Source organism: Bubalus kerabau, chromosome 4, assembly GCF_029407905.1.
Source record: "Bubalus kerabau isolate K-KA32 ecotype Philippines breed swamp buffalo chromosome 4, PCC_UOA_SB_1v2, whole genome shotgun sequence".
Taxonomy (NCBI): Eukaryota; Metazoa; Chordata; class Mammalia; order Artiodactyla; family Bovidae; genus Bubalus; species Bubalus kerabau.
In genome coordinates, this window is record NC_073627.1 from 164,918,310 (window position 1) to 164,933,162 (window position 14,853).

The following is a 14,853-nucleotide window of genomic DNA, read 5'->3' on the forward strand; positions in this document are numbered from 1 at the left end:
CAGCCTTTTTGAAACACAAACCACATATGCTCATTTGCAGTTTCAGTTCAGTTCAGTCACTCAGTTGTGTCTAACTCTTTGCGACCCCATAGACTGCAGTACACCAGGCTTCCCTGTCCATCACCAACTCCCAGAGCTTACTCAAACTCATGTCCATTGAGTCAGTGATCCCATCCAACCATCTCACCCTCTGTCGTCCCCTCTCCTCCTACCTTCAGTCTTTCCCAGCATCAGGGTCTTCACCAATAAGTTGGCTCTTCAAATCTGGTGGCCAAAGTATTGGGAGTTTCAGCTTCAGCATCAGTCCCTCCAATGAATATTCAGGGTTGATTTCCTTTAGGATGGGCTGGTTTGATCTCTTTGCAGTCCAAGGGACTTGCAAGAGTCTTCTCCAACACCACAGTTCAAAACCATCAAGTCTTCGGTGCTCAGCTTGCTTTATAGTCCAACTCTCACATCCATAAACCATAGCTTTGACTAGATAGACCTTTGTTGGCAAAGTAATGTCTCTGCTTTTTTTTTTTTTAATTTTATTTTATTTTTAAACTTTACATAATTGTATTAGTTTTGCCAAATATCAAAATGAATCCTCACAGGTATACATGTGTTCCCCATCCTGAACCCTCCTCCCTCCTCCCTCCCCATACCATCCCTCTGGGTCGTCCCAGTGCACCAGCCCCAAGCATCCAGTATCGTGCATCGAACCTGGACTGGCAACTCGTTTCATACATGATATTTTACATTTTCAATGCCATTCTCCCAAATCTTCCCACCCTCTCCCTCTCCCACAGAGTCCATAAGACTGTTCTATACATCAGTGTCTCTTTTGCTGTCTCGTACACAGGGTTATTGTTACCATCTTTCTAAATTCCATATATATGCATTAGTATACTGTATTGGTGTTTTTCTTTCTGGCTTACTTCACTCTGTATAATAGGCTCCAGTTTCATCCACCTCATTAGAACTGATTCTAATGTATTCTTTTTAATGGCTGAGTAATACTCCATTGTGTATATGTACCACAGCTTTCTTATCCATTCATCTGCTGATGGACATCTAGGTTGCTTCCATGTCCTGGCTATTATAAACAGTGCTGCGATGAACATTGGGGTACACGTGTCTCTTTCCCTTCTGGTTCCCTCAGTGTGTATGCCCAGCAGTGGGATTGCTGAATCATAAGGCAGTTCTATTTCCAGTTTTTGAAGGAATCTCCACACTGTTCTCCATAGTGGCTGTACTAGTTTGCATTCCCACCAACAGTGTAAGAGGGTTCCCTTTTCTGCACACCCTCTCCAGCATTTATTGCTTGTAGACTTTTGGATCGCAGCCATTCTGACTGGTGTGAAATGGTACCTCATAGTGGTTTTGATTTGCATTTCTCTGATAATGAGTGATGTTGAGCATCTTTTCATGTGTTTGTTAGCCATCTGTATGTCTTCTTTGGAGAAATGTCTATTTAGTTCTTTGGCCCATTTTTTGATTGGGTCATCTATTTTTCTGGAGTTGAGCAGTAGGAGTTGCTTGTATATTCTCGAGATTAGTTGTTTGTCAGTTGCTTCATTTGCTATTATCTTCTCCCATTCTGAAGGCTGTCTTTTCACCTTGCTAATAGTTTCCTTTGATGTGCAGAAGCTTTTAAGGTTAATTAGGTCCCATTTGTTTATTTTTGCTTTTATTTCCAATATTCTGGGAGGTGGGTCATACAGGATCCTGCTGTGATGTATGTCAGAGAGTGTTTTGCCTATGTTCTCCTCTAGGAGTTTTATAGTTTCTGGTCTTAGGTTTAGATCTTTAATCCATTTTGAGTTTATTTTTGTGTATGGTGTTAGAAAGTGTTCTAGTTTCATTCTTTTACAAGTGGTTGACCAGATTTCCCAGCACCACTTGTTAAAGAGATTGTCTTTAATCCATTGTATATTCTTGCCTCCTTTGTCAAAGATAAGGTGTCCATATGTGCGTGGATTTATCTCTGGGCTTTCTATTTTGTTCCATTGATCTATATTTCTGTCTTTGTGCCAGTACCATACTGTCTTGATAACTGTGGCTTTGTAGTAGAGCCTGAAGTCAGGTAGGTTGATTCCTCCAGTTCCATTCTTCTTTCTCAAGATCGCTTTGGCTATTCGAGGTTTTTTTGTATTTCCATACAAATTGTGAAATTATTTGTTCCAGCTCTGTGAAGAATACTGTTGGTAGCTTGATAGGGATTGCATTGAATCTATAGATTGCTTTGGGTAGTATACTCATTTTCACTATATTGATTCTTCCAATCCATGAACATGGTATATTTCTCCATCTGTTAGTGTCCTCTTTGATTTCTTTCACCAGTGTTTTATAGTTTTCTATATATAGGTCTTTAGTTTCTTTAGGTAGATATATTCCTAAGTATTTTATTCTTTCCGTTGCAATGGTGAATGGAATTGTTTCCTTAATTTCTCTTTCTGTTTTCTCATTATTAGTGTATAGGAATGCAAGGGATTTCTGGGTGTTGATTTTATATCCTGCAACTTTACTATAGTCATTGATTAGTTCTAGTAATTTTCTGGTGGAGTCTTTAGGGTTTTCTATGTAGAGGCTCATGTCATCTGCAAATAGTGAGAGTTTTACTTCTTCTTTTCCAATTTGGATTCCTTTGATTTCTTTTTCTGCTCTGATTGCTGTGGCCAAAACTTCCAAAACTATGTTGAATAGTAATGGTGAAAGTGGGCACCCTTGTCTTGTTCCTGACTTTAGAGGAAATGCTTTCAATTTTTCACCATTGAGGATAATGTTTGCTGTGGGTTTGTCATATATAGCTTTTATTATGTTGAGGTATGTTCCTTCTATTCCTGCTTTCTGGAGAGTTTTTATCGTAAATGGATGTTGAATTTTGTCAAAGGCTTTCTCTGCATCTATTGAGATAATCATATGGTTTTTATTTTTCAATTTGTTAATGTGGTGTATTACATTGATTGATTTGCGGATATTGAAGAATCCTTGCATCCCTGGGATAAAGCCCACATTTTCCATGCAAATAGGGACCAAAAGAAAGCAGGAGTAGCAATACTCATATCAGATAAAATAGACTTTAAAACAAAGGCTGTGAAAAGAGACAAAGAAGGTCACTACATAATGATCAAAGGATCAATCCAAGAAAAAGATATAACAATTATAAATATATATGCACCCAACACGGGAGCACCGCAGTATGTAAGACAAATGCTAACAAGTATGAAAGGAGAAATTAACAATAACACAATAATAGTGGGAGACTTTAATACCCCACTCACACCTATGGATAGATCAACTAAACAGAAAATTAACAAGGAAACACAAACTTTAAACGATACAATAGACCAGTTAGACCTAATTGATATCTATAGGACATTTCATCCCAAAACAATGAATTTCACCTTTTTCTCAAGTGCACATGGAACCTTCTCCAGGATAGATCACATCCTGGGCCATAAAGCTAGCCTTGGTAAATTCAAAAAAATAGAAATCATTCCAATCATCTTTTCTGACCACAATGCAGTAAGATTAGATCTCAATTACAGGAGAAAAACTATTAAAAATTCCAACATATGGAGACTGAACAATACGCTGCTGAATAACCAACAAATCACAGAAGAAATCAAAAAAGAAATCAAAATTTGCATAGAAACGAATGAAAATGAAAACACAACAACCCAAAACCTGTGGGACACGGTAAAAGCAGTCCTAAGGGGAAAGTTCATAGCAATACAGGCACACCTCAAGAAACAAGAAAAAAGTCAAATAAATAACCTAAGTCTACACCTAAAGCAACTAGAAAAGGAAGAAATGAAGAACCCCAGGGTTAGTAGAAGGAAAGAAATCTTAAAACTTAGAGCAGAAATAAATGCAAAAGAAACAAAAGAGATCATAGCAAAAATCAACAAAATCAAAAGCTGGTTTTTTGAAAGGATAAATAAAATTGACAAACCATTAGCCAGACTCATCAAGAAACAAAGGGAGAAAAATCAAATCAATAAAATTAGAAATGAAAATGGAGAGATCACAACAGACAACACAGAAATACAAAGGATCATAAGAGACTACTATCAACAATTATATGCCAATAAAATGGACAACGAGGAAGAAATGGACAAATTCTTAGAAAAGTACAACTTTCCAAAACTCGACCAGGAAGAAATAGAAACTCTTAACAGACCCATCACAAGCACGGAAATTGAAACTGTAATCAAAAATCTTCCAGCAAACAAAAGCCCAGGTCCAGACGGCTTCACAGCTGAATTCTACCAAAAATTTAGAGAAGAGCTAACACCTATCCTGCTCAAACTCTTCCAGAAAATTGCAGAGGATGGTAAACTTCCAAACTCATTCTATGAGGCCACCATCACCCTAATAGCAAAACCTGACAAAGATCCCACAAAAAAAGAAAACTACAGGCCAATATCACTGATGAACATAGATGCAAAAATCCTTAACAAAATTCTAGCAATCAGAATCCAACAACACATTAAAAAGATCATACACCATGTCTCTGCTTTTTAATATGCTATTTAGGTTGGTCATAGCTTTTCTTCCAAAGAGCAAGCGTCTCAATTTCATGGCTACAATCACCATCTGTAGTGATTTTGGAGACCAAAAAATTAAAGTCTGTCACTGTTGCCATTGTTTTCCCATCTATTTGCCATGAAGTGTTGGAACCAGATGCCATGATCTTAGTTTTTTGAATGTTGAGTTTTAAGCCAGCTTTTCACTCTCCTCTTTCACCTTCATCCAGAGGCTCTTTAGTTCCTCTTCACTTTCTGCCATAAGGCTGGTGTCATCTACATGTCTGAGATTATTGACATTTCTCCCAGCAGTCTTGATTCCAGCTTCTGCTTCATCCAACCCAACATTTCTCATGATGTACTCTGCATATAAATTAAATAAGCAGGGTGACAATATACAGCCTTGATGTACTCTTTTCCCAATTTGTAACTGATCCATTGTTCCATGTCTGGTTCTAACTGTTGCTTCTTGACCTGCATACAGATTTCTCAGGAAGTAGGTAAGATGGTCTAGTATTCCCATGTCTTTAAGAATTTTCCATAGTTTGTTGTCATGCACACAGTCAAAGGCTTTAGCCTAGTCAGTGAACCAGAAGTAGATGTTTTTCTGGAATTCTCTTCCTTTTTCTATGATTGTTTCTGCCAAAGGTTGTTGGCAATTTGATCTCTGATTCCTCTGCCTTTTCTAAATCCAGCTTGAACATTTGGAAGTTCTCGGTTCACATACTGTTGAAGCCTAGCTGGGAGAATTTTCAGCATTACTTTGCTAACAAGTGAAATGAATGCAGTTGTACAGTACTTTGAACATTCTTTGGGACTGGAATGAAAACTGACCTTTTCCAGTCCTGTGGTGGCTGTGGAGATTTCCAAATTTGGTGACGAATTGAGTGCAGCACTTAACAGCATCATCTTTGAGGATTTGAAATAGCTCAGCTGGAATTCCATCGACTCCAGTACCTTTGTTTGTAGTGATGCTTCCTAAGGCCCACTTGACTTTGCACTCCAAAATGTCTGGTTCTAGATGAATGATCACACCATTGTGGTTATGTGGGCCATTAAGATCTTTTTTTTTTTTTATAGTTCTTCTGTGTATTCTTGCCACCTCTTCTTAATATCTTCTGCTTCTGCTAGGTGCATACCATTTCTGTCCTTTATTGTGCCCATCTTTGCATGAGAAGTTCCCTTGATATCTCTGATTTTCTTGAAGTGATCTCTAGTCTTTCCCATCCTATAGTTTTCCTCAATTTCTTTGTATTGATCACTGAGGAAGGCTTTCTTATCTCTCCTTGCTATTCTTTGGAACTCTGCATTCAGATGGGTATATCTTTCCTTTTCTCCTGTGCCCTTTGCTTCTCTTCTTTTCTCAGCTATTTGTAAGGCCTCCTCAGATAACCACTTTGCCTTCTTGCATTTTTCCTTTGGGGATCGTTTTGATCGCCACCTCCTGAACAGTATTGCGAACCTCTGTCCATAGTTCTTCAGGCACTGTGTGTATCAGATCTAATCCTTTGAATCTATTTGTCACTTCCACTGCATAATCATAACAGATTTGATTTAGGTCATACCTAAATGGCCTGGTGGTTTTCCCTACTTTCTTCAATTTAAGTCTGAATTTTGCAATAAGGAGTTCATGATCTGAGCCACAGTCAGCTCCTGGTCTTGTTTTTGCTGACTATATAGAGCTTCATCTTCATTTGCAAAGAATAGAATACATCTGATTTCAGTATTGACCAACTGGTGATGTCCATGTTGTCTCATGTGTTGTTAGAACAGTGTGTTTGCTCTGACCAGTGCGTTCTCTTGGCAAAACTCTGTTAGCCTTTGCTCTGCTTCATTTTGTACTCCAAGGCCAAACTTGCCTGTTACTTCAGGTATATCTTGACTTCCTAGTTTTGCATTCCAGTCCCCTATGATGAAAAGGACATCTTTTTTTTTGGTGTTAGTTCTAGAGAACCTTGTAGGTCTTCATAGAACCATTCAACTTTATCTTCTTTGGCATTAGTGATTGGGGCATAGACTTGGATGGCTTGCCTTGGAAGTGAACCAAGTTCGTTCTGTCGTTTTTGAGATTGCACCCAGGTACTGCATTTTGGACTCTATTGTTGACTATGAGGGCTACTGCATACAAGCTATGCCAACCTGTATGAAGACATTTCCTGTATTAAGATCATACTGTGTTTCTCAAAGAGCGCTGTTATTTCCTGCTGTTCCAATACCGAATAAAGTTTATGAACCACAAATAGTGACCTACTCAGTACAGTAGTCTCTCTTTGGCCCTGAAAAGTTCTGCATTTTTAACCAATGGAATTAATCATATAATGGCAAATTAAATTTTTGATGACTCCAACCTCATCTTCATACCCAGTTCGTAATAACTAACGAGTGTACAATTGGAACACTCATAAATTAAAGACTCTCTCTTCTGATCTCAGTGTTTAAAACGTTACAGACAACACAGTATAAAGTATGCCTTTGTGTTCTGCGTTTTTCCTGCAACTTCATATTTTGGACTCACCAACAATTTCTTAAGTCAGCAGTAAGCCAAAAATTGCTCAGGACTCTAAGTTTTCATTACAAAGTCCGTATACTTTCCTTTCTTAAGACTCAGACATATTTCGTGTTATGTTACTTATTCACATTTTCCAGGAAATGTCAGTTCTATTCTAGAACGTAATGTAGAAAAGAAGAAAAAAAAAAATCAGAGTGACTATTAGTCAAAGAAAACATGGGGAGACAGAAGCAGGTATGATTGGATAAAATATGTCAGCTGGGTTCTGAGTACTACAGGAGAAAGAAAACCAGCCCAGTCTAGCCCCAACAAGAGCAAGATTGAGAAAGGGGTGGGGGTGGGAAGAAGGGAGAGATTCTTAGGTATTTATTAGCTTCTGTAACTGAGAAGTACAGAATCTGGCTGGTTCCTAACCATGTAAAGATTGTCACCAAGGGCAGGTACCTGGTTTCTGTCTCTGCTCTGACTTCCATTATGTTGGCAAGACAGGCATGGTCATTTGTATCCTCACACCTTACATCCAGGTACATGAGAGAGCTCCTCTGTCAGAGCACCTACAGAAGAGAAAGAAAACTTTTTTCCCCAGAAGCCCAAGGGAGCATCTTTTACTTTCATTGGCTCTGATTCGTTTACGTACCAATTCCTGAAGCAGTCACTGTGGGTGAACCATGTTGATTGACTTACATCGATCAAAGCTTACCCCCAGAGCTGGACGTAGTGTCAACCTCACTCAGACTCCAAGAGAATGAGAAAGCATTGTTTTCTCAAAGGGGATTTGATGTTCTGCCCCAGGAGGGAGAGGTATAAAATCAGCGACAAAGAGTTGTCTGCTGCTAGAACTGTGAGAAGCGTCAGCACAGAAGAAAGTGCCAAGGAGAAGGAAATAGATGTTCCCGATATAACAGCACAGCAATCTGGTGCCTTTATATGTGCATGTAGCTTTTAAAGCATCACTGAAATGCCTAGCGATGAACCCAAAGTATCTTGGAAAGGTTAAATTATGGTTTGATTTACTAAGACGGGGAAGAAGGTAATGAATGTTGGAAAGGTTTATGTGCGTTTTAATAAAAGTCAATGTTTTTAAAGGACCAAAACTAGGCCATCTGAGTTCTCTTTACCATATCAGGTTTTTTTTGTTTTTTTTTTAATGCCTTATATTTCCTTGTGCTTAATCTAAATCTGTACCTCACCAAAGCCATGGGTTTAACTGTGAAATATTTTTGCAAGCTATGCTTTAACTATCCTTGGTTTAAATTGTAAAGATAACATTTACCGATGAATTGTTTTCGCTTTTGTCCAGAATGCATACACAGCCACAGCTATCAACAGCACCAATTTCTGCACCTCAGCGAAGGATGCCTTTGTCATTCTCGTGGAGAATGCTCTGCGAGTAGCTGCCATCAACACAGTGGGGGATTTCATGTTATTCCTAGGCAAGGTAATAAAACCAAGTATATTATCTGAGACATACAGTAAATTTTCATGTATGCAATAGTTGCTTTTGAACTTAAAACATATATGTAGCCCACCAAAAACGTAAAAGTCACAAAATATAAAGCAAGCACTTACAGAGCCCTCAATATGTATCAGGCATTTTTCTAAGGACTTTACATGTATTGTGCTCGTTTAATCCTCATAACAAATTTGTAATGGAAGTTCTATTATTATCTATTAACTTCATGATACAGATGAGGAATCAGAGGCAAACACAGTTAAGTAATTTGCCCGTGATTCTCCTGACATATTTTGAAATAAGAAACAGTCCATGTGGTGGTTAGGACCACTGCACCTGAAGCCTGGCTGCCTGAATGAAAATCCTGGTCTCACCAGCTGTGTGACTTAAGGCAGGGTACATAACTACTCTGTGCCTCTCTTTGTCCATCTGTGAAATTGGTGTCACAATAGTGCCAAACCCCTAGAGTTGTGAGGATTAGGCTAATTAATATGTGTAGAGTACCTAAGATAGTGCCTGAGACATTGTAGGTTCTTGATGAATATTAATGGTCATTGTTAACTATATATAAATCCCTTAAAATAGAACTGTTAGGGAATGAGAGTTAACTGTCCTCAAGCATCTTTTTATTCTATGCTATTAAAATCTGAAAAATATTAGATAACATTATAATTGGGGTTCATTGTATCTATATTTCAAACCATAAAATACTCAGAAAATTTAAGATACTACCACTATAACCTAATAACTTATTTTTATATTTACCTCCCATATTTTTCGTAGGCTTATATGTCTATAGTGTAACAGTCCTACTATACATACCTATTTGTTCTGCTCTTTTCACTTCATATTCTATTATGTATTTTTTCATTTTGCTTTGATAACCTTAATAATTACTCATTATCATGATGGCCACTGTTCCATCAAATGCTGTTCTTTTACTATTGAGCACTTTTTACTCCAGCCACTGTGCTTTTGTAAGGAAAAGCACATTTTTCCCTTGCAAAGGAAAAGGGAAAAAATATTTGATGTTGAAAGGCATTGATTAGCACTATGTAGGTTTTTTAATTTATTTTTTAATTGGAATATATATAATTGCTTTACAATGTTGTATTGGTTTCTGCTATAAAACAGTGTGAATCAGCTATAAGTATACATATATCCCCTCCCTCTGGAGCCTCCCTCCCACCCCTAACCCTCATCCCATAGCACTGTGTAGTTTTAAGTTCTTAGGCAGCAGTCATCTAAGAATAATTATACAACTGTACAGATAGTTATTTTGAAAATTTGTAATTAAACATATATTATGACTCCTGGATTTTTGTCATGTTTTTACAATAAGAAACTTTTTATAGTAAGAACGAAATGAGTTAATTCATATTAAGAACTAAATACAGGTCTGACCCTGTTACTAACCCTTACTGTTATTTATGTGCTATATAAATAACTCAGGGAGACCCCAGACTTTTGGTTTATTTTTTACATATTTATAATTGACCCCTAGTACCTAAAAAGCAACTTAAAAACATATATAAATATAAATATACAGAGCAATTAAAAAGTTTGTGGCTCTCCCTGGGTACCAGGCCCTGAGGGCAGCGCTGCATGTGAAGTGTCACATTTGGTCCCCCTCCCTCCACCCCATAAGCAGAGCTACTACTATTATCTCATTTTACAGCAAAGGAGACCAAGTTTAGAGAGCTAAGTAGGTTGTCCAAATTTAGAAAACTCAAATGCGGCAGAGCTGGAGTTCAGATTCAGATCTGACTTCAAAGTTTTTAATCACTGTGAGCTATAATTGCCTTAACTGACAAAAATGTTGTCCCTGGGCCTTTTTCCCTGAAGCCTTTTGATTCAGTGATTCTGATGATGGTAAACTACTAGAGATAATTCTAAATACAGCATTATTTATAATAGTGACCAAATGTAAGCAGTCTACTGCCTAATAATAAAAGTTGGAAGTAATAATCTGCAGACTATTTGCCTATTAAACCTTTTCTTTTTTTTTTTTTTTTAAATTTTTTTGGCCATGCCATGCAATCTTTAAGAGCTAGTTCCCTAGCCAGAGATTGAACCTGTGCCCTCCACAGTGAAAGCACTGTGGTTTTAACCACTGAACCATCAGGGAATTCCCTAATTATGTTTTTTTATTAAGAGTTTATAATATGATTGTGTATAATATGGTAAGTGGAAAAGCTGAGTAAAACTACTAGACTATCACAGAACTGTTTAAAAATGTGCATAAGAAAAAAATTAAAACTAATATCTCAAAATGTTAATCATGATTGCTTTCAGGTATTGAAAATATGAGTGATTCTAAACCCCTTCTCCCACTTTACCATGGTAAAGTTTCTATGCATTTTTTTATAATGGAAAAATATATACATGATAAAATGTAGTGTTTTAAAATTGGCTTTGAGTTTTTCAGCTGCCTGTCTTCCAAGAAGACACGCTTTTTTTCTTAGGTTTTTTTCTTATGTTTCTCATAACCTTTTAGTCATTAAACAAGTATAGAGTACTTACTAGTAATGTACCAGGGGCTTTTCTGGATGCTGGTTATAATACTAGTCAATAAAGTGAATTTAAAATCTGGTAGAAAAGACAGTTTTGTATCCCTTTTTTCATTTCATATTATGAGCATTTCTCATTTTATTAAAAATGTCTTAAATGTGATTATACAATTGTATCATTTATTTAACAGAGCCTTTGTTTTTTACTATTGAACTTTCCTCAGTTTTTTTACTATTATAAAGTGTACTATAGTGAAACTTTTGTATACCAGTTCTTGCCCACAGTAATACTTATGTCCTAAGGCCAGAATTGTAGAAGTGGAATTAATGAGTTCAAGTACATAATAGGATTTTTGATATGTATTTCCAAGTTGCTTTCCAGCAAAGTATAATTTTGAATAATATATCGAACATTATTTACAAAAAGACCTAAGACCATGAAAGATAAACAGTTTTTAAACTGACAAATCAAAAAAGGAAAAAGATAAGAGAGAAAAAAAAAAAAAACTTCTGGGTTTCTAACTTACTAAAATGAATTTCTTGTTTTCCTTTTTCTTTTTTTGGTTGTTTTCCTTTTCCAAAAATGTACTTCTGATCACAAAATACAATAAATCTTTTAAAGAGTTTCTTTTGTTACAGTTAATGAAATTAACTGAAATTAGTGAAATTAATAGCTACTAGTATTCAGAAATAGTTTTTGGTCAGATAGTTCAACTGGATAGATCATCATAAACATAAAAGTGTTAGGAACAGATTATTAGTGCATTCAACAACTTGGATGAATCTTGAGGGAATTATGCTGAGTGAAAAATGCCAGTCCCAGAAGGTTAAGTATTGTCTGATTCCATTTATACAACTTTCTTAAAATGACATTATAGAAATGGAGACCATATATGTGGTTGCCAAGTTAGTGATGGGGTTGGGGAGAAGTAGGGATAGCTATAAAAAGTTAAAATGAGGGAGGCTTGTGATGATGGGAATGTCGCTGTCTTTGCTGTGCTGGTGTCAGTGTCTAGATTGTGACTTTGTATTCACTACTGTCAATATAATTTTGCAAACTGTTATTACTGAAGGGAACTGGATAAATGGTACATGGGGTTTGTTCTGTGTTACTTTTCTACTATTTCACATTAATCCATAATTATTTCAGAACTTAAAATTTAATTTTCAAAAACTTGATTTTAGAAAGAAAACAAAAAATAGTGTCATGGATTTTGTTTCTGTGAAGCCCCAATGATTTTATGGAATGGTAAATTAGATTTAGAAGAGACCCTAGCTCCTCTAGTTTAGTGGCTTATGACCTATGATTGCTGGCCTATAGGGTCCTCAAAGGTTAAGAATAAAGATGTAGAAGCTATATTTCAACATTTTAAAGTCTAATAGATATTGCATATTTATATTACTTTATGTCTGTTTGATAATACTTTTGTGACACTCCTTATATGTCCTAGTTGACAATTTAATCTGAGTTCATTCAATTAAAAAATGAAAATATAAATTGTTACTTAAAGATGCTATTTTATTGGTAAATAAAATCTTTCAAAACATGGGTTTCATGGGAGAAAAGGCATCATAAATCCAAGATTGATGACCAAAAAAAGGAAGAAACTAAGATTCCCAGTCACTATGTAAAATGCTTTCAGAAACAATTACAGGGTGTATGTCATATTGTATCTCTTTTAAAGATGGATAAATAGGCTCAGAAAAGTTAAATGAACTTGCTTAGTCACAAAACTAAAAAGTACTAACTCAGATTCAATCTTACATCTTTCTGACTCCAAAACTAGTATCCTTTCTTCCTGCTTCTCACATTCTACCCTGATTTGCCAATAATTTATCCTTTATTATAAGATTGTCTAAACTTTTAAAATTACATATCGTATTAAAAATTTTGAGCACACTTCCCCAGTATATTTATTTATTTATATGCATGCTGCTGCTGCTGCTAAGTCGCTTCAGTCGTGTCCAACTCTGTGCGACCCCATAGACGGCAGCCCACCAGGCTCACCCGTCCCTGGGATTCTCCAGGCAAGAACACTGGAGTGGGTTGCCATTTCCTTCTCCAATGCATGGCAGTGAAAAGTGAAAGTGAAGTCGCGCAGTCATGTCCGACCTTCGCGACCCCATGGACTGCAGCCTACCAGGCTCCTCCGTCCATGGGATTTTCCAGGCAAGAGTACTGGAGTGGGGTGCCATTGCCTTCTCCGATGATACATGCATAGCTTTTAATAAGAAATAAATTTTTAGCATATGAAAAATATAAATAGAAGTCCCAAGTGATTCTCTTGAACACTCCCTTGGCTATGTGTACTCCACCATGAAGGACACCCACGAGGTATATAGAGCCGTACTACTTGTAGGCTGTGGACTTTCTAAGACTCACTGGGGGTACTTTTAAAATGAATATTGCTGACTTCATCTTAAATCCAACCAATCAGACTCTATGGGGGCAAGGCTCAAGAATCTGCATTTTATTCACAAACTCCCCAAGTGATTCCTAGCCCATCTGATAATTTGATAACCACTAATTGTATCCTCTGCTTGAAGGGATGCATGATACCCTTTCATTATACTAGGGAGTAATTATTACATTTCTTTGACTTTTTAAGCTAAATATCACTGATTTTCATAGTTGTTTCTCATGTGACAGTATTCTACCTCAACAGCTTTTGTCTCAACATCTGCTTTGCCTGAACCACATCTTCTGCCTATTATTGACTTTAACATTCAAATGTGGTTTTAACTTTTAGTGGCAAGAGAGAGCATAAAGCAGCTCAGTTCTCCCATAGGGTAGATATAAAAACATTGAAGAAAAGGGTAAGAAATAACTCACTCTAAAATTGAAACCAAAAAAAAAAACTGAAACCAGAAGAGAGGGAAAAAAAAAATGGGCCTAATTAGCCGTTTGTGGACATTACCCCAGAAATAACTCATCATGAGAGAAGATTCTTAAATGTATTGCCACAAAAATGATGGGAGGGGAGCAGACCCAGCTTTGCTCCCTAAAATCATCTGAGAGAGGGATCAATTTGTAGCTTAACCAGTATATCCTCTGATGCATTATAATTCCTGGTTAAGATAATGATGAATGAGAGGTGCTTTTGTGTTGACAAATAGTAGGGGAAAGACAAAAGAATTCCCAGTCTCTTGTCTTCAACCCTGGGCAAGGAAAGGCTGCTGTGGTTCTTGAGGACTCTTTCTTTTTCTTTGTTATTTACAGCTTGATGCTAGGCCAGGTGAAGGGCTGGGCAAGAGTGAGGCTAGGATTCAGTGTACCTGTTACTGTGATGTATCAGTATCCAAGTATTTGCTGAATGTTTACCTGGAAAGAGCAATGGTGTTGGCATCACAAGACTATATTTTGAGTGGTATCTGCTCTTTATTCTACTCTGTGGCCTTGGGCGGGTCAGCTAGGCTCTCTACGAATGTTTCCCAATCTATAATACAAGGGTGATAATGTTCGCTATAAGCTATTCATAGGGTTATTGAAAAACTGAAATAAAATATATTAAATGGACCGCAGAAAATTTAAAGTTCTGCATGTGTGGTGATGAAGCATCAGAGTAGATGGTTCTTGACAGTGAGCAAATGGCTATTTCTTTTACTTTTACAGCATGAATGTGTTTGGCAATCTCTTTCTTCACAAATAGTCCAAATCAACACTTCATAGCAAATCGTATTAAACATACCACATGTTCTATGGGAAATAAAATACAAAAAGAAAGCTCTCAGAGATGTTGGTTGCAGCATAATCTGAAAACAACATCTCCAAATGTAGGAGAATGGTTAAATAAATTTTAAACCACCCACAGAATGAAAAGAGTGTAGCTGAATATTTACTTAAGAAGCATGTATTATATATAAATA

The 14,853-nt window shown here is 36.7% G+C and overlaps 1 protein-coding gene across 5 annotated transcripts in view; it reads left to right on the forward strand.

Moving 5' to 3' along the window:
- SLC44A1 (solute carrier family 44 member 1) overlaps positions 1–14,853 on the forward strand; it is a 251,700-nt gene that overhangs the window by 160,076 nt on the left and 76,771 nt on the right. For all 5 annotated transcript variants that reach the window (XR_008713846.1, XM_055579208.1, XM_055579207.1 and 2 more), the window contains exon 13: positions 8,324–8,461. Coding sequence is in view for 4 of the 5 variants with exons in the window: in XM_055579208.1 (XP_055435183.1) it covers positions 8,324–8,461 (138 nt within the window). In the remaining variant the exon portion in view is untranslated. The remainder of the gene's footprint in view (positions 1–8,323; positions 8,462–14,853) is intronic.